This window comes from Oncorhynchus mykiss, chromosome 18, assembly GCF_057628025.1.
Source record: "Oncorhynchus mykiss isolate SJ-2025 chromosome 18, ASM5762802v1, whole genome shotgun sequence".
NCBI lineage: Eukaryota > Metazoa > Chordata > Actinopteri > Salmoniformes > Salmonidae > Oncorhynchus > Oncorhynchus mykiss.
This window is the reverse complement of record NC_143039.1, coordinates 23,339,813-23,367,059: the sequence shown is the minus strand read 5'-3', so window position 1 is coordinate 23,367,059 and position 27,247 is coordinate 23,339,813. Positions and strand designations below refer to the sequence as shown.

Sequence of the window (27,247 nt, the reverse complement as noted above, 5' to 3'; positions counted from 1 at the left end):
GCAAGGGGGGACCAATTCCAAATGAATGCCCATGATTTTGGAATGAGATGTTCGATGAGCATGTGTCCACATACTTTTGGTCATGTAGTTTACCTTAATGCGATGTAACTTTTCCTGCGTACAGGACAGCTACTATACATGCTCTCTCTCCTGTATGAACTCTCATATGCAATGTCAATTATATCTTCTGGTAGAAGGCTTTCTCAGTCTTTGCATTGACATGGTCTCTCCCGTATGTGTATCTTTGAATGGATGGTCAAGTGTCCCTTACATGTGAAGCTGTTGCCACATTGTTTACACTGATAGACATTTTTGTGAGAAGACCGAGGTCACATGGTCTGACAAACATCGCTCTAGCTCTGCCACCGTTAGCCACAAATGCAGAAGTGCAACATAGGCGGATTGATTGAGAAGCATCCAATGCAACAAAAAAACATCTCTAGCTTAAACTGAGAGATTTTTTATTATGTTACTTAGATTGACACACCAATGTGTCAATGGACTCTAGGGGGTTACACTGGAAGTAGAAACAAATGTGATAGACTACATCAATATTCTAACATGCAGCTGTCAGTACAGATGTGATAGTGGCCCAAATGTCCCGTATGTCATTGTTAAACACTTGAACAAGAACTCCTGTTGTTTAGAAAGATGAGATTAGAAAACCTTTTGGTCCAGTAAGTTTGCACAGAATGGGAAAGTGTCTTTGGCGCTCTGGCTCACATTAAATGGATGAAAACATACACATTACATGAAGCATTTACATGTCAGTTCATCTTATTTAGAATTGTCACTGAGGAGGGGATTTCTCCAGCCATTCTTCCGTGCGAGTGGCACCTTTCATCTCCAACCAGACGGCAGCATTTGGAAGGATAATGCAGTGGGCGGGCGTGGTCGTTGAAGACCTGGAGGGCTTTCCTTGTAATGTTCTGTGTGTACAGTTCTTGCAGTTGTGGTCTGATTTGCTGCAGACTATTTTGCTGACCTGACTGACAACTTTTGCCAGTTTACTCCTGTCCCTGAACGAGAGGATCCCAATTCCCATACCAGGTGGAGATGAAGGTGAGAACACTCTCGATCAGGGATCTTTACACCATGGTCAGTGTGTTCGCTTGCATTATTCCGCATCTTACCACCAAGGCATTGTTCTTTAGTCTTGGTGAAATGGACATCATTGAAGCTATTGTCAAAACATGTCACGAGGTCAAAACTGGGAGAAACTTGAGCTGGATTTACCATCCAGGCAAGCAACCAGAGCCATGTCGTCCACATAGAGGTATTTGATGAAGGTGAGGTCACTGTTTTTGCGTACAGTTGTTATTTGTGTATACGGAGAACAGGAGTGTGTTCTGTGCTAGATACAGCTGTGACGACTTCCTGAAGCCAGCAGTGTCCTGGAGGGTAGGTCCCTGAAACTGAGCGCTAGATTCAGTTTACCAATCTGATGCTGACTGGTGATTTCCCCTCAACACACATTATTCAATTTGTTATGTTGTCAATTGCCAGAAAACAGAACATAATTATTCAGAAGTTGGAAGTATTAAGAAATTCACAATGACAATGTATTCATTTGTTGTTTTCATTTCAGATTAATTTCAGGCTATTATTGCACTCAGTGCAGTAATATCATTTATGCCCTTTAGTATGAGTGTTCATATGTGATGTTAGGCGATGTTTATAACCAAAGCATTTGTAACATTCTTTGCACTGGTAAGGTTTCTCCCCTGTGTGAACACGCTGATGACGTCTTAAATAGCTTAATGTGATGTAACCTTTCTTGCATACAGGACAGATATATGGTCTCTCTCCTGTATGAGCTCTCATATGCAATGTCAATTCTATCTTCTGGTTGAAGGCTTTGCCACAGTCTTTACACTGATATGGTCTCTCCCCTGTATGTATCCTTGAATGGATGGTCAAGCTTCCCTTCTGGCTAAACATTTTGCCACATTGTTTGCACTGGTATGGATTATCTCCTGTGTGCATCCTTGTATGTCTGTCCAAGTCACCTTTCTGGATGAAGCTTTTGCCACATTGTTTGCACAGATAAGATTTCACTCCTATGTGTGTTCTTGAATGGATGGTCAAGTGTCCCTTACATGTGAAGCTGTTGCCACATTGTTTACACTGATATGGCTTCTCCACTGCAGCAGAGCAGTCTGGATGAACTGAGAGGGGCTGATCACTGGTTGGTTCTGCTACTCTGTAGCCCTCTCCATCAGGTTCTGTTTTTATATCTTCAGTTATGATGATAGGTAGAGCGCTCCTCTCTCCATCATCCACAGTTTGGTTTTGGTAAAGATGTGAGGGCTGAGGTGAGTCCTCCTGACTGAGTCTGAGCTCCTGTTGTTCTTTAATCTGTGTGGGTTCTGGGTCCTCCTGCTCTAGACTGGGGCTCCACTCCTGCTCACAGTTCTGCTGCTCAGGGGGAACAGCAGGAGACAGTAGCTGGAAGTCTGGAGGGGAAAAAATATATTAAATCAATATAGACTTAATATATCTGTCATTTTGTTAGGAAGGCCTCTCTGTGATCAAAAATAAAACTAGTTTGTTGACTAGTCTACACTACAGCATGGAAAAGGCTATACTGACACTCTTTGACCTACAAAAAATATATTTAACTTCAGAATTTGTTCAAATTACATTAAGTTTATGGTTAGGATTAAGGTAAGGGTCAGTTTTAGATTTTGGGTACAGGACAGGAGTGCCTGATACCCGGTACCCCAGCACGTGACTTAACAAAGCAATGTTGGCGAACCAGGAGTTGCGTTCAAGGGTGTAAATAGCCAGAGAGGAAGAGGGTTTCCACTAGTTACCACAGCCACAAAGTCAATATTGGCTAAATTATGAAAACTAACTTTTTTTTATTCTTGATCTTAATTTAAGGTGTGGTTAAGGTTAGGGTTAACATTTTAAGATACATTTTTGAAATAGGCGGAATTTATGGCTTTGTGGCTGTGGTAACTAGTAACGACCGAGGAAGAGACAAAGCTCTTTGGCATGGGAGAGGCAATACGGACACGCCTGGTGCACAAAATTGATGATGCATGTCGCGCAGCAAGAGTTGAGTGGAGACAAACGGATTCTGTTCAGTCAATCATCGTAACTAGCTCTCTTATGTTTTCGTAAAGGGTCGCTAAACGAACTATGGGAACTCTTCACGTGATCTGACTGAGATGATTTAATGTGATGAATTTGAAACTTGTCTGCCAAAGTAGGAACTTGTGAGTTTGTTCAGATTCATTCCGTTTTTATCTGAGTAACCAACAACCACGGATAACCACAAGGAGAATAAGGTGAGGAAACAGTCCATGTCAGTCAGGCCCATCTTTTTAAAGAATGACAATGTATTTAAATCTCTAGTTTAGTAAAATAAGTAGTTTTATTTATTTAAATCTCAAGTTTAGTGAAATAAGTAGTTTTGTTGTGATCACAAGAAAATGTTAACTCAGGTAAAGAGTGCCACAGTCAGGCAGAAACATCTGAATGCTCTTAGTTTCCCTGTCTGATATGTCTGCTACTTAGAAATACTGTAACAGTAAATCATTTGATGACATTCACTGCTATAAACCTTTCTCCAATATAACCTCATAGTTTACACAGACCCACCGCGGACAAATACATCCCCGTGTGAAAAGGCCTCCCATGGTCTGTTTTTGTCAACGAGCTCAATGTATTCCAAACACTGGAACTGTACCAACTAAATGTTGGTACAGTACAGTGCATTCAGAAAGTATTCAGACCCCTTGACTTTTTCACATTGTTACGTTACAGCCTTATTCTAAGATCGATTCAATTGTTTTTTTCCCCCTCATCAATCTACACAAAATACCCCATAATGACCAAAAAAAAAAGGAAATATCACATTTACATAAGTATTCAGACCCTTTACTCAGTACTTTGTTGAGGCGCTTTTGGCAGTGAATACAGCCTTGAGTCTTGTTGGGTATGAAGCTAGAAACTTGGCACACCTGTATTTGGGGAGTTTCTCCCATTCTTCTCTGCAGATCCTCTCAAGATCTGTCAAGTTGGATGGGGAGCTTCGCTGCACAGCTATTTTCAGGTCTCCAAAGATGTTCAAGTCCGGGCTCTGGCCAGACCACTCAAGGACATTCAGAGACTTGTCCCAAAGCCATTCCTGCGTTATCTTGGCTGTGTGCTTAGGGTCGTTGTCCTGTTGGAAGGTGAACCTTTGCCCCAGCCTGAGGTCCTGAGCGCTCTGGAGCAGGTTTTCATCAAGGATCTCTCTGTACTTTGCTCCGTTCATCTTCCCTCAATCCTGACTAGTCTTCCTGTCGCTGAAAAAACATCCCCACAGTATGATGCTGCCACCACCATGCCACCACCATGTAACACTTGGCATTCAGGCCAAAGAGAATCCTTTAGGTGCCTTTTGGCAAACTCCAAGTGCGCTGTCATGTGCCTTTTACTGAGGAGTGGCTTCCGTCTGGCCACTCTACCATAAAGCCCTGATTGGTGGAGTGCTGCAGGGAATAGTTGTCCTTCTGGAAGATTCTCCCATCTCCACAGAGGAACTCTGGAGCTCTGTCAGAGTGATCATCGGGTTCTTGGTCACCTCCCTGACCAAGGCTCTTCTCCCCTGATTGCTCAGTTTAGCCAGGTGGCCAGCTCTAGGAAGAGACTTGGTGGTTCAAAACTTCTTCCATTTAAGAATGATGGAGGTCACTGTGTTCTAGGGGACCTTAAAATGCTGCAGAAATGTTTTGGTACCCTTCCCCAGATCTGTGCTTCGATACAATCCTGTCTCAGAGCTCTACGGCCAATTCCTTCGACCTCATGGCTTAGTTTTTGCTCTGACATGCACTGTCAACTGTGGGACCTTATGTAGACAGGTAGACAGCCCTTATGTAGACAGCCTTTACAAATCATGTCAAATCAATTGAATTTACTGCAGGTGGACTCCAATCAAGCTGTTGAAACATCAAGGATGATCAATGGAAACAGGATGCACCTGAGCTTAATTTCGAGTCTAATACCAAAGGGTCCGAATACTTATGTAAATAAGTAAATGTAACATGTATAACCTGTTTTCGCTGTGTTATTATGGGGTATTGTGTGTAGATTTGAGGGTAAAATTAAATTGTATCCATTTTAGAATAAGGCTGTAATGTAACAAAATGCGGAAGGGGTTTGAATGCTTTCCGAATGCACTGTATATTCCATTTACTAGTCAAAGATATTTAACTTATGTTAAAGACGAAATTAACTGCAACACACTGGTCTCAAATATTTTAGCATTACTAAGCTACACTGAACCATGGCGGAAACAATGTATGGCTTTTTTTCCATAATAAAATATGTTCCAGTGCAACATACCTAGTTTTCAACCACTGGTACGTGGCTTACGGAGCGCTCTTTGAAATAAGCATTTGTGACGCAGTATTCCAATGGATCGAGTTTTTAATTCGTTACGTTAGCTAATTGGCAGGTCACGGTGATATCTAGAATGGTGACCAATAATACAAGTTATTTCTCCCTTGCCCATCGAAATAAATGCGGTCGTTGACAGCTAGCCATCATAAACTAGTCTCACCAGGACGACTGACTGAACCGAATCCATTCGTCTCCACTCGACATACGTCATCAATTTGGGCACAAGGCATGTCCGTATAGCTTATCCCCTTCGGCATAACACAACGTGCCACATGCATCTAGTCTATTAACTAGTCTACATGTCAAATCTCGTTACAACAACTGCATTACGCTACAAACCTCTGTGTAACGTTATTTCTGGTTTGCTAACCATGTCCAACAGCCTCCGTAGACGCTCATTCGCCTCTGCTGAACGGCAGATTTCTTCCTGATACTCCGCTATAATCTTCTCCACGACCACGAATATCTCCACAGCAGCTGCTGATAAACGCTCGGTGACGAACACATTCAACAACTGTAGTTTGGACATATTGGCAATGGTTATGAAAGTCTAGCTGTTCGTTTTATCAAATAAATGTTGGTTGAAACCTTTCTCTCTGATTCTGCGTACCGGTTGATAGCGACCTTGTTGTCGTTTCACTAAAGTTGGTCAGTGAAAAAAAGACTTCATTACAATAGCGCCACCTGTCGTATTGGAGCATTTCATGGAAAACCGTTGTTGTCAGTCAGTTTATTACAAAATATTTTATGTTAAGGTACGAGATCTTTGAGCCACATTACCTGGACCAAGTTGTGACCTGTTTCAATATGGGTTCCAACCAGACAAAACACTTTTTTTCATGCCTTTGTCTTGTCTTTTAGTACCTTCTAATTAAACCACCTGGGCTCCCGAGTGGCACAGTGGTCTAAGGCACTGCATCTCAGTGCTAGAGGCGTCACTACAGACCCTGGTTCGATTCCAGGCTGTATTACAACCGTCCGCGACAAAATGGTAGGGATTAACTGAGCTGGGCTTGGGTCATCGACAAGTCATTGTCTCAACGCATCCTTGAAATGCGTGGACAGAGTCCAGGAGCCAAGATTATTCAGATGGACTCATTCCTGTAGAGCATTTCCTGTTTTTCATTTTTTCTAAGTCTAAAAGTCACAAACTAGATTTGAGTCATTGTAATAAGTAATTGAAAATGCTATTACTCCAACCTTGTGAACGTAACAAACTGACACGTTTTCATTTGTCAAAAACAACTTTATTTCAAAAGAGTGCCTTTGATTTGACGGCCTGCACATGTGCAGTTCGGGGCGGGGCGACCGTAAGACCCAATGACGTTTCTGCACATTCACTTAGCTAGCCAATGTCGACATTGCATTGCCCACAAGTGTGATTGGGATTTCTACTGGAGAAGCAGTTTCTACCCATCTTCATACTGTAATGTCTTTGGTGCACCAACTGGGAGGGGGTCAATGTTGCCCTTAAACAGTAACACAGGGTCAGGGGTTGTGTTCTCAAAGCGTTTCAAAATAGGAGTGCTGATCTAGGATAAGTTTAGCTTTTTCAATTATAATGTATGGACAGGAGTGATCTGATCCTAGATTAGCACTCTTCCAAAATGCTTTATGAAAACGGGCCCAGATACATTCCCATCTGCCTAATGGGTCAGGATAGGGTTGGGGTAGGAGGCAGGAAATAGAGCTGATAGGCAGGTTTAATACATCCTCTAATATGAATGACGTCCTTTATTACAACAAATGATTTGCTGCATTATGTAGATTGTCAAAGGCGTAATAGGCTACTTCAATATTCTAACGTCAGTACAGATAGAAGATTGTGGCCCAAATATCCTGTATGTTATTGTTAAACATTTGAATAAGAACTCATTGTTCAGAAATCCAAATGTGTGCTTTGTGCTAGATACAGCAGTGAGGGAGTTGGATTAGGCTGAACTGTGGTGCACTGGGCTATGGCCTGTAATGTGATTGGCTCACGCCCGTGAGGCAGCATGGTCTCAAACTGATGCAATCACTTTTCACCTGGTGCAAACTCCACCCACCCGGGCCAGCATAATCAAATTCCCTCATTGTAATGGCGAATAGGCATCCAAAAAAAATGAGCACCAAAATGAGCTTACAAATCGGATACTGAATGATGCTTTACACTCCAAACGCACATTGTTACTTTCCTCAGCTACAAAACCACATAACGTTGCTCAAACAGAAGGGGGAAGTAATAAAAAGTCACTGACAACCAAAACGAAACAGGCAGGGTTTTACGAGGGGTTCTGAAAGACACTCATTGGGGTATCCACTGAAAGTTGACTAGTCACAACAACTGGAACGTAAATGACACCCACCATGAGCACCCACTAAATTTGCCCAAGAAGAGGCCAACACAAGAAAAACCCACACCAAACTTAAGACAGGAAGCAAACCAAAAAGTTGAGCAAAAGAAATACAGGGAAGATGAAAATTTTTCTATAAATGAAATAGAGAGAGCCAACTAAAAAGGTGTTGACCGAACGTCCACATTTCAAGGCAACTGAAGCACTGGGCCAGCCACTCTTAAATAGCACAAGGGCCAGCACAGGTGTAACACATACTGACTAACGAGGTGACACAAATTGGTGTGTCCAACGTGCTAAAGTGCTATACATCCTAAAGTCCAACCTGAAAACATAAATTGAAAAAACAAAACCTTTAACACACAACTACATTTGTTTGGTTGTCAAGTGGCAGGAAATATAATAATTATTTACAAGTTGGATGTAACAAGAAATTCACATGTGAGTAATCATTTGTTGTTCTCACTTCAGGCTGAAGCTTTTGTGTGAGTGCTCATATGAGACTTCAAGCTTCCTTTATAACCAAAGCATTTGTCACATTATTTGCACTGGTAAGGTTTCTCCCCTGTGTGAACACGCTGATGACGTCTTAAATAGCTTAATGTGATGTAACCTTTCTTGCATACAGGACAGATATATGGTCTCTCTCCTGTATGAGCTCTCATATGCAATGTCAATTCTATCTTCTGGTTGAAGGCTTTGTCACAGTCTTTACACTGATATGGTCTCTCCCCTGTATGTATCCTTGAATGAACGGTCAAGTGTCCCTTCTGGTTAAACATTTTGCCACACTGTTTGCACTGATAGGGATTCTCTCCTGTGTGTAACCTTGTATGGATGGTCAAGTTGCTCTTCTGGTTAAACCTTTTGCCACATTGTTTGCACTGATAGGGGTTCTCTCCTGTGTGTGTCCTTGAATGAATGGTCAAGTGTCCCTTACGTGTGAAGCTGTTGCCACATTGTTTACACTGATATGGTTTCTCCACTGCAGCAGAGCAGTCTGGATGAACTGAGTGGGGCTGATCACTGGTTGGTTCTGCTACTCTGTAGCCCTCTCCATCAGGTTCTGTTTTTATATCTTCAGTTATGATGATAGGTAGAGTGCTCCTCTCTCCATCATCCACAGTTTGGTTTTGGTAAAGATGTGAGGGCTGAGGTGGGTCCTCCTGACTGAGTCTGAGCTCCTGTTGTTCCTCTTTAATCTGTGTGGGTTCTGGGTCCTCCTGCCCCAGACTGGGGCTCCACTCCTGCTGCTCAGGGGGAACGGCAGGAGACAGTACCTGGAAGTCTGGAGGTAAAAAAAAACATTCAGTCAATATTGTCTTAATACAATACCTGTAATTTTGTTTGGAAGACCTCTCTGCACTCAAATAAAACTTTTTGTTGACTAGTCTACACTACAGCACGGAAAAGGCTATACTGACACTCCTGACCTACAACAAATATTTAATTTCATAATTAGTTCAAATTTGGTTACGGTAAGGGTCAGTGTTAGATTTTGGTTAGTTGTTTACCGGACAGTGGTAGGGCTGGGCTGTATACCGTATGTTACTATATACCGGTACTGATGCACAGACCGGTTTGGGTTTTTACTTTACCTTCTATAACGGTATTTGAATGTTTGGTTTGTTAAATGTGATACGCTGTGTGTAATGTCCACTTTTATAGTTTACTCCCCTACTTCAGTCACCGCTCTCTCATGCCGCTTTCTACACAGACCTAGCCCCACCCCCTTTCCCTCAAGGAGTGCATTTGTTGTTGCTCGACCACGGGACACTTGCATTCAGTCTGCATGTTCAATGCAGCACATGCAACACTGTTGATAACTACGATGCTGTTTCAACTTTTCTTCTTAATATAAATCCACAAACGTTCTATAATTACACTATTAGTTTGTGTTTCTTACATCTACAAACTGCTAGTTTGTCTTTTCTTAGCAAGTTGTGGCTAAGTTGTGTTAGCTGCCAATCGCTAGTTATCTGGCTAGTTAGCTAATAAATGTACTGAGTCGGAGCAAACTTAACTAGCTATACAGCCTGATACCAGTGATGGTGTAGGCCTAAACCAGCATGTTGTTTGTGCAACAGTATCTTCTAAATCAAAGAGGAATAGGCAAAGCTTAAATATGTTAGCTACATGAAGTAGCTAAGAGAGAGAGATTATAGGGTACCCAAGGAAACACAGACCATCACTTTGGTTCCTATCCTGCCACTAACTCCTCGCTGGTATTTTTGTTTGTGTCCTGTCAAACAACACTGTATTCAAAGTGTCCACTATTATCTTCTAGCTATAGAATTAGAATAATCATTATTTTTCCCTGATTCCAACAGTCCACCCAAGTGTTGATCTAAATCGCAAGTTTATTATTTTTATTTGGCATTTATTTAACCAGGCAGGTCAGTTAAGAACAAATTCTTATTTTCAATGACGGCCTAGGAACAGTGGGTTAACTGCCTTGTTCAGGGGCAGAACAACAGATGTTTTTACTTTGTCAACTCTGGGATTCGATCTTGCAACATTTGTTACTAGTCCAACGCTCGAACCACTAGGCTACCTCGATTTTTTTGCCCATATCGTGCAGCCCTACGTGACAGTGTGGAAATAATCTCAAATGAGTGCAGGAAATTATTTTGAGTTGAAGTTTAATTGAACAGTTAGAATGAGTAAGACCCATTGAAATAACTTAGAATGGATGTGTTTCCACCCTAGGTTCAAGCACTACTCATAAAGCAAATGTCTAACTTTTATTATTCAAAAACATAAAGTACTGTCAAATACTGTCAACATTTAGAAAAATACTGTGATACGATATTTTGTCCATATCACTCAGCCCTAGTATTTTGTAATTTTTTTTTTTTTAAAGTACTTATAAAAATAAGCTGTTACCATGTTCCAATGCATACCATATAGTTTCTGTTTCATAGTTGTAACAAAGGCTCCCCACAAATAACATTGATTTAATTTTGTGTTTTTACATATAGCCTACATCAACTAATGAAAATGCTATTTTGTTACTTGGAATCAGGGAACACATATTTTCCAATGTTACCAAACACCATCATGAACACAATCAAATTATTATTTCAGTGACAGCATATGAAATGTATTAATTACACTGTTAGAATTTTGCAGTCAGAATGACTGCTCATTTGCATAAAGGGGGGTCCCTCGAGGCCCAGCGGTTCTGGTGTTTACTATATTTAAAATCAAATACTTTGACTTTTACTCACTATATTTTACTAGGATTTTCACTTATCTGAGTCCTTTTCTATTATGGTATATTTACTTTTACTCATGCATGACAATGTAGTACTTTTTTCCACCAATGCTCAGACTCGTCCTCTAGCTTGAAAACAGAAATCCAAACTCTTGCGGTACAGTAGCTCCATGGAAAGTAGTTGAGCAGCATGGTAAGAACCCAGAGAAAAATAAAAAGCACCAATAAAAACCGTCTAACCCATAGCAGAGCGCTTTTGACGTACCCACTTCATTATACTCGCCCTTAATCCAGTCGCCATATTGGGATGAAGCTACACCCTTCACCTCCCCTTTGGCATATCACAACGTGCCACATTAATCTTGTCTATTGGTCTACAAATCAAATCTCGTACAACTGTATTTCACTACAAACCTGCTACGTGTGAGATTCTCTCTGGTTTGGTAGCCATGTCCAACAGCCTCCGTAGACGCTCGATCTCCTCTGCTGAACGGCAGATTTCTTCCTGATACTCCGTAATAATCTTCTCTACGACCCCGAATATCTCCCCAGCAGCCGCGGATAAACGCTCGGTGACGAAAACATTCAACTGTAGTTTCGACATATTGGAAATGGTTATGAACGTGTAGCTGTTCGTTTTATCAAAGGAATATTGGCTGAAGCCTTTCTCTAAGAATCTGTTTAGTGACCTTTGAACAATTTCTATTTAAAAAAACAAACAATTGATAGTGTTCTCCTTTCACAAAAGCTGGTCAGTAAAAAAAAAAAACTGCATTACATTAGCGCCACCTGCTGTTTTGGAGCATTTAATGGAAAAACAGTTATTGGATCCAACCCATTACCTGGACAAAGGGAATTGTAGTTCTTTATGAAAGCCACATTAGTAGCTAATTAGTGTTTCATTTTGTGGAGTAAATACAGGTGTGTGTGTATATATATATAGTATATACTGTATGTATGTACTATGTACTGGTACTATATATATATATATATAGTACCAGTCAAAAGTTTGGACACACCTTGGTTTCTCAAATGATTGCCTCGCCTGGTTCACCAACTACTTCTCTGATAGAGTTCAGTGTGTCAAATCGGAGGGTCTGTTGTCCGGACCTCTGGCAGTCTCTATGGGGGTGCCACAGGGTTCAATTCTTGGACCGACTCTCTTCTCTGTATACATCAATGAGGTCGCTCTTGCTGCTGGTGAGTCTCTGATCCACCTCTACGCAGACGACACCATTCTGTATACTTTCTGGCCCTTCTTTGGACACTGTGTTAACAACCCTCCAGGCAAGCTTCAATGCCATACAACTCTCCTTCCGTGGCCTCCAATTGCTCTTAAATACAAGTAAAACTAAATGCATGCTCTTCAACCGATCGCTACCTGCACCTACCCGCCTGTCCAACATCACTACTCTGGACAGCTCTGACTTAGAATACGTGGACAACTACAAATACTTAGGTGTCTGGTTAGACTGTAAACTCTCCTTCCAGACCCATATCAAACATCTCCAATCCAAAGTTAAATCTAGAATTGGCTTCCTATTTCGCAACAAAGCATCCTTCACTCATGCTGCCAAACATACCCTTGTAAAACTGACCATCCTACCAATCCTCGACTTTGGCGATGTCATTTACAAAATAGCCTCCAATACCCTACTCAACAAATTGGATGCAGTCTATCACAGTGCAATCCGTTTTGTCACCAAAGCCCCATATACTACCCACCATTGTGACCTGTACGCTCTCGTTGGCTGGCCCTCGCTTCATACTCGTCGCCAAACCCACTGGCTCCATGTCATCTACAAGACCCTGCTAGGTAAAGTCCCCCCTTATCTCAGCTCGCTGGTCACCATAGCATCTCCCACCTGTAGCACACGCTCCAGCAGGTATATCTCTCTAGTCACCCCCAAAACCAATTCTTTCTTTGGCCGCCTCTCTTTCCAGTTCTCTGCTGCCAATGACTGGAACGAACTACAAAAATCTCTGAAACTGGAAACACTTATCTCCCTCACTAGCTTTAAGCACCAACTGTCAGAGCAGCTCACAGATTACTGCACCTGTACATAGCCCACCTATAATTTAGCCCAAACAATTACCTCTTTCCCAACTGTATTTAATTAATTTATTTATTTAGCTCCTTTGCACCCCATTATTTTTATTTCTACTTTGCACATTCTTCCATTGCAAAACTACCATTCCACTGTTTTACTTGCTATATTGTATTTACCTTGCCACCATGGCCTTTTTTGCCTTTACCTCCCTTCTCACCTCATTTGCTCACATTGTATATAGACTTGTTTATACTTTATTATTGACTGTATGTTTGTTTTACTCCATGTGTAACTCTGTGTCGTTGTATCTGTCGAACTGCTTTGCTTTATCTTGGCCAGGTCGCAATTGTAAATGAGAACTTGTTCTCAACTTGCCTACCTGGTTAAATAAAGGTAAAATAAAAATAAAATAAAAAACCTACTCATTCAAGGGTTTTTCTTTATTTTACTATTTTTACTATTTTCTACAGAATAATAGTGAAGATATGGAATCATGTAGTAACCAAAAAAGTTTTAAACAAATCAAAATATATTTTATATTTGAAATTATTCAAAGTAGCCACACTGTGCCTTGATGACAGCTTTGCACACTCTTGGCATCACCAGGCCAGAATTAGTTTTTCCCCACAAAAGGGCTTTATTACAGACAGAAATAATCCTCAGGTTCATCAGCTGTCCAGGTGGCGGGTCTCAGATGATGACACAGGTGAAGAAGCTGGATGTGGATGTCCTTGGCTGGAGTGGTTTCACATGTTCTGCGATTGTGAGGCTGGTTGGATGTACTGCCAAATTCTCTAAATAGACGTTGGAGTCGGCTTATGGTAGAGAAATTAACATTGAATTCTCTGGCAAGAGCTCTGGTGGACATTCCTTTAGTCAACATGCAACATTGCACGCTCTCTCAACTTAAGACATCTGTGGCGTTGTGTGACTAACTGCACATTTTAGAGGCCTTTTATTTTCCCCAGAAATCTTGGTCTGCTGGCCAGTGCCCAAAATCCTTATGTTATATCCCTGCATGTCAGTACTTTTCAGACAATCCCCCTATCACTGTTGGTCCTCTTCAGTGACCTTATGGCTGAAGGTTTTAACTTTCCTCTTGCGAATTAGAATCAGAAGTAGTTGTATAGCTCAATGCAATACTTCACCTCTTCTGGCAAATAGTAATTTCGACTGCCCTGATCATCTAGTTGAGCGTTCCAGATAATTCCTTCATCTCAGCAGACGTCCTTTAAACATCACATATATAAATTCCCACTGTGCCCATGATGAAATGCAACTGTGAATTGTGCTGTACTACTGAATGAAACAGGAAATGCACTCAGACCAGCCTTTGTGATTGAACTTACGTTGACTACATTACTTTAGTTGGCTGCTTTGAGCAAAACTTGTACGGAATACGGAAAGTATTCAGACCCCTTGACTTGTTCCACATTTTGTTACGTTACAGCCTTATTCTAAAATGGATTAAATAGTTCCCCCCCCCCCCCCCCCCCCTCAATATACACACAATAGCCCATAATGACAAAGCAAAAACAGGTTTGTAAATATTTTTGAAATATCACATTTACATAAGTATTCAGACCCATTATTCAGTACTTTGCTGAAGCACCTTTGGCAGCGATTACAGCCCCGAGTTATCTTGGGTATAAAGCTTGGCACACCTGTATTTAGGTAGTTTCTCCAATTCTTCTCTGCAGATCATCGCTGAAAAACATCCCCACAGCATGATGCTGTCACCACCATTCTTCACCTTTGGGATGGTGCCAGGTTTCCTACAGAAAACAGGCCAAAGAGTTCAATATTGGTTTCGTCAGACCAGATAATCTTGTTTCTCATGGTCCGAGTCCTTTAGGTGCCTTTTGGCAAACTCCAAGCGGGCTGTCATGTGCCGTTTACAGAGGAGTGGCTTCTGTCTGGCTACATAAAGGCATGATTGGTGGAGTGCGGCAGAGATGGTTGTTCTTCCTGAAGATTTTCCCATCTCCACAGAGGAACTCTGGAGCAGGGTACAAAACATGGATTTAATATCTTTCTGAGTTTTCTTGTTTTTGTAGAACCACCTACAAATGGAATCGAGAACTAAGAAATTATCGCCAAGAACAGGTTAGTTAAAAAATATATGGTGGAGGTTTGTGTGGGGCTTTCCTATAATGGACACCAAAAACCTTGAGGTGAGGAGGAGGATTATTTAAGATACTGTTTGAAAGTTTTCAGATGTTTTTGGAAGATGGGCAGGGACTCTGCTGTCCTAGCTTCAGGGAGAAGCCATTGGGGTGCCAGGACAGAGAAGAACTTGGGCTGAGTGGGAGCTGCCCTCCCGTAGGGGTCGGAAGGGCCAAGAGACCTGAGGTGTCAGAACAGAGTGCTCGGGTTGGGGTGTAGGGTTTGAGCATAGCCTGAATGTAGGTAAGGGAAGTTCCTCTTGTTGTTCCGTAGGTAAGCACCATGGTCTTGTAGTGGATGGGAGGTTCGATTGGAATCCAGTGGGGTGTGAGGAGCGGGGTGACATGAGAGAACTTGGGAAGGTTGAAAACCAGGCGGGCTGCAGCATTCTGGATAATTTCAGGGGTTTGATGGCACGAGTGGGGAGCCCAGTCAGTAGCGAGTCGTAGTAGTCCAGACGGGAAAGGATGAGTTCCTGGATTAGGACCTGCACCGCTTCCTGTGTGAGGTAGGGTCGTATTCTACGGATGTTGAAGAGCATGAACCTGCAGGAGAGTGTCACTGCTTCGGTCTTTGCAGAGAACAGCAGGGTGTTGTCCAGGGTCACGCCAAGGTTCTTTACACTCTGGGAGGGCGACACTGTGGAGTTGTCAACTGTGATGGAGAGGTCTTTGATCGGGCAGGCCTTCCGGGAGGAAGAGCAGTTCTGTCTTGTTGAGCTTGAGGTGGTGGGCCGACATCCATGTTGAGATATCTTCCGGGCACGCAGAGATGCATGTCACCACCTGGGTGTCAGAAGGGGGTAAGGAGAAAAGTAGTTGAGTGTCAGCCGCATAGCTTTGATAGGAGAGACCATGTGAGGATATGATGGGACCGAGCGATTTGGTGTAGAGTGACAAAATTACAAACTCTGTTATGCACATCATTTGTATAATCCTTAAACCTGTACATTTCCACTGTCCATTTATATCATGTAAGAAGAAGCCAGTGTTTTTCCTCTCTTGTTTCTGAGTAACTTAGTCACGAGTCCAGTGACAAAAGGGCCGTCTGAGTGAGCCGTTTTTTTGGTCCATCCTGTTCTTTTCCCATCTTTCAAGGGCACAGCTGTGTGCAGATATGAAGAGCACAGAGGCTAGCTTGAGCAGCAGCGACAATTTTATCAGCAGAAAGGAGTAACAAAACTGGCATTATCACTTGTTTGTATGCTATGCTCCCACCATGATCTCACACCCCTGCTAAAATGCCACATAGACAAGAGGTTGTATTTTCCTATAAAGGCTGAGAACCAACTGTTGTTTGTTGGGCTCCTGACTGTTGCACCTGCTCCATTATTGCAAATCTTATAATAAAATAAGTGTTTTTGAGGAATCTACAGTCTCTGTTTTCCTTTCTGGTTAGAATTTCCACGACAATAGAGAGAAGAGGAGAGGGCCTAGAACTGAGCCCTGGTGGACACCAGTAGTGAGAGTACGTGGTGCAGACACAGATCCTCTCCACGTCACCTGGTAAGAGCGGCCTGCCAGGTAGGATGCAATCCAAAGGTGTGCGAAGCCTGAGACACCCAGCCCTAAGAGGGTGGGGAGGAGGATCTGATGGTTCATGGTGTCGAAGGCAATGGAGAGAAAGTCAGCTTTGGCAGTGCGGAGAGCCTCCATGACAGAGAAGCGCAGTCTCGGTTAAGTGACCCGCTGGTTAGGGTCAAAAAGAGAATTCTGAGAGAGATAACAAGAAAGTTGATCAGAGACCGCACGCTCAAGTGTTATGGAAAGAAAAGAAAGAAGAGATACAGGTCTATAGTTTTTGACGTCAGATGAGTCGAGTGTTGGTTTCTTGAGGAGGTCAGCAACTCAGGCCATTTTGCAGTCAGAAGGGACGCAGCCAGTGGTCAGGGATGAGTTGATGAGGGAAGTGAGGAATGGGAGGTCTCCAGAAATGGTCTGAAGATGGGGTAGAGTGGGCAGATTCAGGCGGCCAGACCTCACAAGTCGCAGGATGTCATCTGGAGAGAGAGGGGAGAAAGAGGTCAAGGCATAGGGCAGTTCTGTGTGAGTGAGACCAATAGCCTGAGTGAATGAGTAGTGGATGTCGTCAACCTTTTTTTCCAAAGTGGCTGACAAAGTCGTCCGTAGAGAGGGAGGGAGGGAGGGAGGAAGGGAGGAGAAGGTGAAAAATAGTTTCCGAGGGTTAGAGGCAGAAGCTTAAAATGTAGAGTGGTAGAATGTGGCTTTAGCAGTGGATACAGAGGAAGAGAAGGTAGAGTGGCGGGAGTGAAAGGATGATAGGTCCTCCGGAAGTTTAGTTTTCCTACAATTTTGCTAAGCTGGCCACGGAGCAGGAGGGCAGGGCCGACACGACCAGGAGGAAAGGGGACAGTGTGAGTCATAGGATGCGGAAAGGGAGGAGAGTGGGGTCGACGAGGCAGAATCAGGAGGGAGTAGGGAGAAGGATTTAGCAGAAGGGAGAGATGATAGGATAGAAGAGGAGAGCGTAGTGGGATAGAGAGAGCGACGATTGCAATGGTGCATGACCATTTGGGTAGGGTCTGAGTGGTTAGGGTTGGAGAACATACTGTTTTCATATCCCGAAAGAAAGAAATTCTCACTACAATACATTTTAATAGAAAGTTAGTAAAAATAGATAAGATCTTGCTACCATGGAAAGGAAAATACCTGTCTATTTGTGGAAAAGTCCTTTGATTAACTCTTTAGTTATATCCCAGTTTACGTATGGCCAAGTCACCTAGTGACTTGTTTAAATTATATGAGCAAAACATATTCAATTTGATTTGGAACGATAAACCAGACAAAATTAAACGGGCCTATTTATATAATGAATATGAACTCGGTGGGCAGAAATGATTAAATATTAAAGCATTAGACCTCTCACTAAAGGCTTCATACAAAGTTATACTTAAATCCGTACTGGTTCTCTAGCAGATTAGTAAGCATGTCTCACCCCATGTTCAAGAATGGCCTTTTCCCCTTTATTCAGATTTCAACCTCTCACTTTCGGTTATTTAAAAATTAAATCTCCAAAATATCTCTATTTTTAAAACAAGCTGTAGAAAGTTGGTTGCAATTTCAGTTTAATCCACCAGAAAAGACGGAACAAATATTACAATAAATAATGGTTCAACTCAAATATACTAATTGGTTAAAAAAACATGATTTTGGATTTTTAAAAATTACAACTGTATAATCTTTGTAAATTATATCATAGACAGGACTGGTGGAGTTGTCACACATGCAGCCAACACAAATATATGGAAATGACTGCTCTACCCAAAATTACAACCAACTAAATGTAGCATTAGTGCAAAAATGGAAGAGGCAAGTGGAAGGGGGAGGAAGAAAGGAACTTGTCTGCCGGCCCTGCATTAAAGACCATAATTGTGATAAAGTATACCAGTTTCAGTTAAGGACAAAAACATTGACAGCTGTGCCATATAGATTGCAAAAAATAGTTGGGAAGAGATTTTTGATGTACTGATTCCATGGCACATGAACAGATACACTAAATGATGGCGGATTCAAAACAGTGTTTTTCATTTTTAATTATACAAAATTCTTGCAACCAATAGAATGTTATATATACCAGTTATATACAGTACCAGTCAAACATTTGGACACACCTTTTTATTATTTTCTACATTGTAGAATAATAGTGAAGACAAACTATGAAATAACACATGGAATCATGTAGTAACCAAAAAAGTGTTAAACAAATCAAAGTAGCCATCCTTTGCCTTGATGACATCCCTCCACACTCTTGGCATTCTCTCAACCAGCTTCATGAGGGAGTCACCTGGAATGCATTTCAATGAACAGGTGTGTCTATTTAATTTGTGGAATTTCCTTCCTTCTTAATGCGTTTGAGGCAATCAGTTGTGTTGTGACAAGGTGGTATACAGAAGATAGCCCTATTTGGTAAAATACCAAATCCATATTATGGAAAGAACAGCTCAAATAAGCAAAGAGAAACGACAGTCCATTACTTTATGAAATGAAGGTCAGTCAATGTGGAAAATGTCAAGAACTTTTAAAGTTTCAAGTGCAGTCGCAAAAACCATCAAGTGCTATGATGAAACTGGCTCTCATGAGGACCGCCACAGGAAAGGAAGACCCAGAGTTAACTCTGCTGCGGAGGATAAGTTCATTAGAGTTACCAGCCTCAGAAATTGCAGCCCAAATTAATGCTTCAGAGTTCAAGCAACAGACACATCTCAACATCAACTGTTCAGAGGAGACTGCGTGAATCAGGACAACAATAATAAGAAGAGACTTGCTTGGACCAAGTAACACGAGCAATGGACATTAAACAGGTGGAAATCTGACCTTTGGTCTGGCAAATAGAAATCAAAACTGGATGATGTTCAGAGATAGATGGGAGGGGTTGAGTGGAGCTGAAGGGCAGGACTAAAAATAAACAGTGTCTGTAAAATGTGTATAGTTTCAGAACGTCTGTTCTGAACAGCAGCACAGTTGGAAAAGATATGGCAAATAGAAATCAATATTGGATGGTGTTCAGAGATATATGGGAGGGTAGCTGAAGGAAGGGACTAAAAACAAACAAAAGATAACTATTGTAAAATATACTGTGTCTGTAAAATGTATAAATGTATAAAATATATAAGATGGAAGTAGAAGCCTAAGTGTTGTTGTTCATTAGTTTACTATAATTAGGGGAGGGATGGTAGGGTTGTTTATTTTATTTTTTTATATATATATATAAAACACAAAAACATTTATGGGGGATTGGAAATGATGCAGACAATTACATTGAAAGCCACAATCTGTCTTCAATATAAAAGCAGATCTAACCCCCCCCCCCCCAAAAAAAAATTCAACATACAAAATATTTGCTGCATTATATAGTCAACAAAGACATAATAGGCTACTTCAATATTCTAACATGCAGACAAAAGTACAGATAGAAGATAGTGGCCCAAATATCCTGTATGTCATTGTTAAACAATTGAATATGAACTCCTGTTGTTTAGGAATCCAAGTGTGTGCTCTGTTAGACACAGCTGTGACGACTTCCTGAAGCCAGCAGTGCAGGAGTTTGATTAGGCTGAACCGCGGTGCACCGGACTATGGCCTGCCATGTGACCAGGCAAAAGTGGTGAGGGAGGAGTGGCCCGTGAGGCAGCCTGGTTTCAAAAAGGATGCAATCACTTTTCAGCCGGGCCAGCATTGTCAAATTCCCTCATTGTCCTGGCCAGTAGGTATCCAACAAAAGTGAGAGCAAAAATGAGCTTACGAATCTGATACTGACTGATGTTTTATCACTCCTCTCACCTAACTACATTTGTTTTGTTGTCAAATGCCAGAAAATAGAACATAACAAATTATTTACAAGTTGGATGTAACAAGAAATTCATGTGAGTAATCATTTGTTGTTCTCACTTCAGGCTGAAGCTTTTGTGAGTGCTCATATGAGACTTCAAGCTTCCTTTATAACCAAAGCATTTGCCACATTCTTTGCACTGGTAAGGTTTCTCCCCGGTGTGAACACGCTGATGAAGTCTTAAATAGCTTAATGCCATGTAACTTTTCTTGCATACAGGACAATTATATGGTCTCTCCCCTGTGTGAACTCTCATATGCAATATCAATTCCATCTTCTGGTTGAAGGATTTGTCACAGTCTTTGCACTGATAAGGTTTCTCCCCTGTATGTATCCTTGAATGGATGGTCAAGCTTCCTTTCTGGTTAAACATTTTGCCACATTGTTTGCACTGGTATGGATTATCTCCTGTGTGTACCCTTGTATGTCTGTCCAAGTCGCCTTTCTGGATGAAGCTTTTGTCACATTGTTTGCACAGATAAGATTTCTCTCCTGTGTGTATCTTTGAATGGATGGTCAAGTGTCCCTTACGTGTGAAGCTTTTGTCACATTGTTGACACCGATATGGTTTCTCCACTGCAGCAGAGCAGTCTGGATGAACTGAAAGGGGCTGATCACTGGTTGGTTCTGCTACTCTGTAGCCCTCTCCATCAGGTTCTGTTTTGATCTCTTCAGTTATGATGATAGGTAGAATACTCCTCTCTCCGTCATCCACAGTTTGGTTTTGGTAAAGATGTGAGGGCTGAGGTGAGTCCTCCTGACTGAGTCTGAGCTCCTGTTCTTCCTCTTTAATCTGTGTGCGTTCTGGGTCCTCCTGCCCCAGACTGGGGCTCCACTCCTGCTTACAGTTCTGCTGCTCAGGGTGAACGGCAGGAGTCAGTACCTGGAAGTCTGGAGGGAAACAATATATCTTAAACAGGTGCACTATGCAGAAATTGCTTAGTCATTTCTTGGTTGCTAAAATTCTAATAGTTTTCCTTATTTCAGTTTAAATGACAAAACAAGCAAGTACAGTGTAGAGAATCATTGTACCATCTAAACTGCTGTGAAATATATTTTCCATAACCCTAAATATTGTATTTTCAGCTGTTTGAAGCTTGTGTAAAAAAAACTAAACTTAAGAATGGGAAGCAGATAATGTGCATAGCACAAATAGAACAGATCACTTCTTAGACTTGCTTTCAATGAGAATGACAGATCTATAACTAAATTTCTATGTGAATTTGGTCAGTTGGCCAAAAAATGACATATTCCAGCTTTAATACATTTTCAGAAATGTTGTTTGGAAGCCCTCTCTGTGCTCAAAAATAAGACGATTTTGTTGACTAGTCTATACTAAACAGCACAGAAAAGACTCCTGACTCCTGATCTGCAAAAATGTATTTTATTTCAGAATTAGTTTAAAATTAGTTTAAGTTCAGTGTTAAGGTTAATGGTTTGGTTAGGGTTAAGGTAAGGGTCAGTTTTAGATTTTGGTTAGTCGTTTACGGGTCAGGAATGTCCTTAAAACCGCTCCCCCAGCACGTGATTTATACAAAGCAATGTTGGTGAACCAGAGTTTCGTTCGAGGATAGCCAGAATGTAAGGGTTTCACCAGCCACAGTCTAAATTGGCTAAAATGTGATTTTTTCTATATTTTTTTTGTTAACCTTTCTTAAGATTAGGCATAAAGTTAGCAGTGTGGTTAAGTTTAAAATCACATTTTATGAAGAGACATTTTAGAAATAGGAGGGATTTATGACTGTGGTATCTAGTGACGACCGAGGAAGAGACGAAGCTCTTTAGCATGGGAGAGGCTATACGGACAAGCCTGGTGCCCAAAATTGATGACGTTTGTCGTGCAGAGAGTTGAGTAGGGATGAACGGATTCGGTTCAGTCAGTCGTCCTAATCAGCTAGCTAGTTCTATTTTGTAACGGGTCACTTACTGTACCCACGTAACCTGTCGAGAATTGTAAACTTGTTTGCCGAAGTTCGGACTTCATTCCATTGTTGATTTTTTTAAATGTAGACGTTACCACAGTTGTACATTTTCGGTGAAAATCACTACAATAAATGTGCTTTAGCTGTCACTCTGGCCTGATATTGGCTAGACTATCTAGCTACCTCCCTCGCCCTACTGCAGGACAGAAGTGCTCGGCAATCAAGATTGAAGGACAGACTGTGCCCCGTTCTGTTGTTGCCGGGTTGCGGTGCAAACTCTCACTGTTGAGCAGTAGACTCCATCATGGTGACATCCAGATGGTTACTACCAAAATTACACATTATTTATCGTGCAGGTTGCTGTCCTACTTTAAATATAATCAAGTGGGCTGTAACAAATTAACCAGGTAGCTACCGCCAGTGACATGTGATTCAGATGCACGGTGAAGCAACGTCTGCCCAGTGGGAATTACAGCAACTTTGCACTGTTCATCCACAACGGTGTAGTGAGATAAAGCCGTATTCCAACGGATCCAGTTAGGTGAGCTTATTTCAAGGAGCCCTTCATAAACCACGGTCCAGAGGGCAGAGATAGGCAAACTGGGCTGGGACACGTTTTAATAAGTAAAACCTCAAACTGTATAGGACTCAGCGTTGTTTCCCTGTTACAAACTCAAATATATTTGACTTAAATCAGACTAAATTACCTGCAATACACTGGTCTCATATGTAAGCATAACACGGCTACACAGAACCACGGCGGACCCATTTTAAATTGAGGCGTTTCTTCCTATTAAAACGTGTCCCACTGCAACATGCCTAGCAATGTCCTGGGGCGTGGCTAATGGAGCGCTCTTTGGAATAAGATCAAGTAACGCAGTATTCCAATGGATCGAGTTTGTCGATACGTTAGCTAATAATCAGGGTGATATCCAAATGGTGACCAATACCACAAGTTATTTCTCCCTCGCCCATCGAAATAAACCTCACTGTCTTTTACACGTTTAAACTAGCGCAATGCTGCTGTTGACAACTTGCCAGCATAAACTAGTATCACCAGAATGACTGACTGAAGCGAATCCATTCGTCTCCACTCGACTCTCAACTGCGCGATATACGTCATCAATTTGGGAACAAGGCGTGTTCCTTTTAACATATCACACAACCTGTCACATGAGCAGGGTTGCAATGCCCGTGGTTTTCCCCGACATTTGGGCTACTTGGAAAACGATTTTGCTGGTGAATTGTTCGCGGGTTGCAGGTTTTTGGCCTGCACTGCGGCCACCATCGCATTTCTTTAAAATATATATATATATATATATATTTTAATGTGACCGGTTGCTGCTGACTGTCAAGCAGTGAGGGAGGCTGTTGCTGAATGAGTGTTTGGGAGGGCCGGAAGGAGGTGTGGCATAGCAGCAGTTCTTGAGTCTCGAGCGCTGCGCGAGTGGACATTTGAAATGGCCGTTACGGAACTCCCTTTCCGGGAAAAGTCCACAATAAAAAAATGACATTAAAATGTGTAGAATGACACAATTGGCATATGTTGGCCATCAAGTAGAGTACTAATTTCTAAGGCTTTGTAGGCTACTGTAGCCTCCTACCATGTGACACAAAAATAGTTGAAATGACGATATCATTGCAGTCATTGCAAATCAATTTGTGCCACTTGTGTAGCATTTCTGGAGCTGGCAAACGGATTTAATAAATAGCCTATAACTTCAGGTTATTTTTGTTGTAGCCTTGTGCTATTATTAATTATTAATGCCCATGTTTAGTTAATTCAATTGGAAGTTATCAATTGTGATCTCACAGCTCCATCGCAATTGCGGATCAGCTTTTGTTAGAATGCATTACATTGACTTAACAGTCAGAATAGGCTACAGGAAAAAATAAAAATAAACACTGGCTGTTGTTGATTAGCACATTAGTTTATATCCAATTTCATATTTTATTCAGTGATTGAAATTACGACCCCATACTTAGTAGCTTATTCCAGCAGGCTATTGGGCAACAAGCACTTCTTACCCCAAAATCGCCTTACTATATGTTGAATAAATGAGTCTGTCAATTTGAACTAAGCAAGCTGCTAAATCGTTCACTTTACATCTTGCCTATCAGGGGCTATAGGCTACCTGCATCTAGCTAACCAAACCATGCCAAAGTTTAATTACAATCATAAACCCAGATGTTAGTCAGTAGCCTATGCCTATTGAAATGACAATCCAATATCGCAAATAGGCCTTTTATAATGGTTTGTAGTCTGGCACAAGGGGTTGGGATGACAGCAGTGGTGTAGTCTACTGCATACAGATATCACTTATTATTGATATCTACGTAGCTCAATGATGTGAATCACACTGCTGCTCTCAAATTTTAGATATCTGCGCCTTATGGATCGTGGTTGTTGTGGATGGCTTTTCACAGCTCTAAATGTGTACTTGAACCCGATAATGGTTGAATTCAAGAAGTTTAAGCTGCCTATCAATCATTGTTTTTGAAACCAGTGGACAGACAGTGAAAAATGCGCTCTTGCAACAGCTGCATAGTGAGGATCCCAGCCTATGGAATACAAGTGGGGCTTTTATTGCTCAGTCTAATTCATGCTGATAAAAAATAAAATAATCCATAGGCCTGCTGGACACATGCTCAAACTTGCACACTTTTGATAGACAAAAGTGGCAATCTGTAGTTGCTACTTTCATTTTTTGATTTATAAATGATGTCTTCACTATTATTCTACAACGTAGAAAATAGTCAAAATAAAAACCCCTGAATGAGTAGGTGTGTCCACAATTTTTGACTGGTCCTGAATATAATATATATAGATCAATTGATTCTTGAAGAATATAACTTATAAATACCTCATGAGCTTAGTTCAACTGTCACATTCCATGAGAACCCAGAATATAAACTTGTTTTACGCCAATGTTTCTAAAATATTGTAAATGTAAACAAACACTGTAAAGCTTCTTAACATGGTTAAAACAATATTTTTTATATCATGGATGGTCAGTCCTTTCATCCATAGCTGTCTATTAATCTGAGAGGGGTTACATTTCTCCAGGCCCATCCCTCAGCTTTTTACCAAAACAGAGGTGGGGCGACCGTTTTGTTACTGTTTCATCTGTGGATTAGCCCTTTAAATAGCTGCATATTATCAAGATATCAACGTATCACCAACAAAAAGGTAAACAATAGGCCTATAGCAAATGCAGCATATGGCATTCATTTTTCACATGCAAATATATTTTTTCTTTAGTGCTCAAAGCATGCCATTCCAAGAGCGCTGCATTTATTTTCCCACAATGAGCCCAATCAGTCCTCTATGACAACAAAATCATAAACACTCATTACAGTGCTGGCTAATAAATCCTTAATTTTGGGGTCAAACTCAGGTAAAACAATTTGGCTAATATATCCTTCCATATTTCCAAGTCCTATTCTTGAAGATCAAGGTGTATAGCATTTATTGGAATTCTGAAAGACTTTGGTTTTTAATGTAAAGACATAATTTAATCGTATTTGTATATGTAGTAGAAAGTGAATGGTTAGAAGAAGCCGACATAACCAACCCTATAAAGTAAAATGTAACATCCATATATGGCCAGCTATGTAAACTTTAACATGGTTTTATCCTGCAATAGATGTGGCTCAACAGTTAAATAAAGGTTCAATAAAGTAAACATACATTTTTGTCTTCTTACAATGCCTCTTAAGGGGAACATGACGGAATGAAATCATATTGCGTTACTGAGTTTGGGTAATCCAAAAGGTAAGTTACTGATTACATTTTGGAAAGGTAACTAGTAACTAATGGATTACATTTAGAAAGTAACCTACCCAACCCTGCTGGCACGTAAGGACACAACTGCCAGAAAATAGCCTGAAGTTCGTCCAAGTGTGTCTTGCAGCAGAGATTGTGATCCTCTGTCCAACTTTCATCACTCAAACTCTTCTGTCGGATTTATCTAAAGTTATACACATGCGCAAATGGGATTGATTTACAATCATAGCAGTCAAACGAGTTAAATCGACATCCGTTGATGGAAAATGATCTGGCGAGTTTAATAAGGGCGAAGTATCTTTCCTCTTGCGACATGTTAAAATTCCTCGATTACATCACGTTAGCTCAGAATAATGATTATTTTCATGGAAAACGAATTTGGATTCTTATGTCGTGACGTGAACATTCCTTCTTAATTCGCTCGATAACGCTATGGAAAAAGGGTTTATTGGATAAACGTGGCAAATCCTTTTTTACTGCTACCCCCCCTCCCCCCAATTGGGGCTAGTTTTCAGGCCTTGTGGCAGGTTTTGAGTAGTCATTGTCTATAAATGTTAGCTAGACCTGGCAACCCTGCACACGAATGACTCCATGATTAAATAAACAATTCGCAAATAAACATGAATCTAGTCTATTAGTCAAATCTCGTTACAACAACAGAATGTTGTACGAACCTGCTCTGTGTAACTTTATCTCTGGTTTGCTAACCAAATCCAACAGCCTGCGTAAACGCTCGTTCTCCTCCGCTGAACGGCAGATTTCTTCATGATATTCTGCTACGGTCTTCTCCACGGCTCCGAATATTTCCACAGCAGCCGCCGACAAACGCTCGGTGACAAACACATTCAACATTTGTAGTTTTGACATATTAGCAATGGTTATGAAAGTAGCTTTTGCTATATCAAATAAATGTTGGTTGAAACCTCTCTCTGATTCTGCTTAGCGTTCTTCGTCTTCTTCTTCTTCGATGAGGTTTAACGGCGGTTGGCATCCAATAAATGTTGCATTACCGCCACCAACTAGAC

The 27,247-nt window shown here is 41.3% G+C and overlaps 3 protein-coding genes across 3 annotated transcripts; all 3 read right to left on the bottom strand.

Annotated features, from left to right (window-relative positions):
- Positions 1-444: 444 nt before the first annotated feature.
- Positions 445-27,167, bottom strand: LOC110495644 (uncharacterized). Its single transcript, XM_021570980.3, has 3 exons — positions 27,146-27,167; positions 5,734-5,982; positions 445-2,456 (listed from the first exon to the last, which is right to left on the bottom strand). The coding sequence occupies exons 2-3, from the start codon at positions 5,921-5,923 to the stop codon at positions 1,627-1,629; spliced, it is 1,020 nt and encodes a 339-aa protein (XP_021426655.2). The 5' UTR covers positions 5,924-5,982; positions 27,146-27,167; the 3' UTR covers positions 445-1,626.
- LOC110495645 (uncharacterized) lies at positions 6,620-11,728 on the bottom strand. Its single transcript, XM_021570982.3, has 2 exons — positions 11,362-11,728; positions 6,620-9,018 (listed from the first exon to the last, which is right to left on the bottom strand). Exons 1-2 carry the CDS (start codon positions 11,549-11,551, stop codon positions 8,270-8,272), a joined length of 939 nt encoding a protein of 312 aa, XP_021426657.2. The 5' UTR covers positions 11,552-11,728; the 3' UTR covers positions 6,620-8,269.
- LOC110495643 (uncharacterized) lies at positions 18,700-27,206 on the bottom strand. Its single transcript, XM_021570979.3, has 2 exons — positions 26,897-27,206; positions 18,700-21,404 (listed from the first exon to the last, which is right to left on the bottom strand). Exons 1-2 carry the CDS (start codon positions 27,087-27,089, stop codon positions 20,569-20,571), a joined length of 1,029 nt encoding a protein of 342 aa, XP_021426654.3. The 5' UTR covers positions 27,090-27,206; the 3' UTR covers positions 18,700-20,568.
- Between the last annotated feature and the right edge of the window lie 41 nt (positions 27,207-27,247).

Excerpts from the sequence above, each read along its gene's own strand:
- LOC110495644 (XM_021570980.3), bottom strand. The coding sequence starts at position 5,923 with ATGTCCAAACTACAGTTGTTGAATGTGTTCGTCACCGAGCGTTTATCA. Across the intron at positions 2,457-5,733 it reads AGAAATAACGTTACACAGAG|ACTTCCAGCTACTGTCTCCT; the intron begins GTTTGTAGCGTA and ends TTTCCCCTCCAG.
- LOC110495645 (XM_021570982.3), bottom strand. The coding sequence starts at position 11,551 with ATGTCGAAACTACAGTTGAATGTTTTCGTCACCGAGCGTTTATCCGCG. Across the intron at positions 9,019-11,361 it reads GAGAATCTCACACGTAGCAG|ACTTCCAGGTACTGTCTCCT; the intron begins GTTTGTAGTGAA and ends TTTTACCTCCAG.
- LOC110495643 (XM_021570979.3), bottom strand. The coding sequence starts at position 27,089 with ATGTCAAAACTACAAATGTTGAATGTGTTTGTCACCGAGCGTTTGTCG. Across the intron at positions 21,405-26,896 it reads GATAAAGTTACACAGAGCAG|ACTTCCAGGTACTGACTCCT; the intron begins GTTCGTACAACA and ends GTTTCCCTCCAG.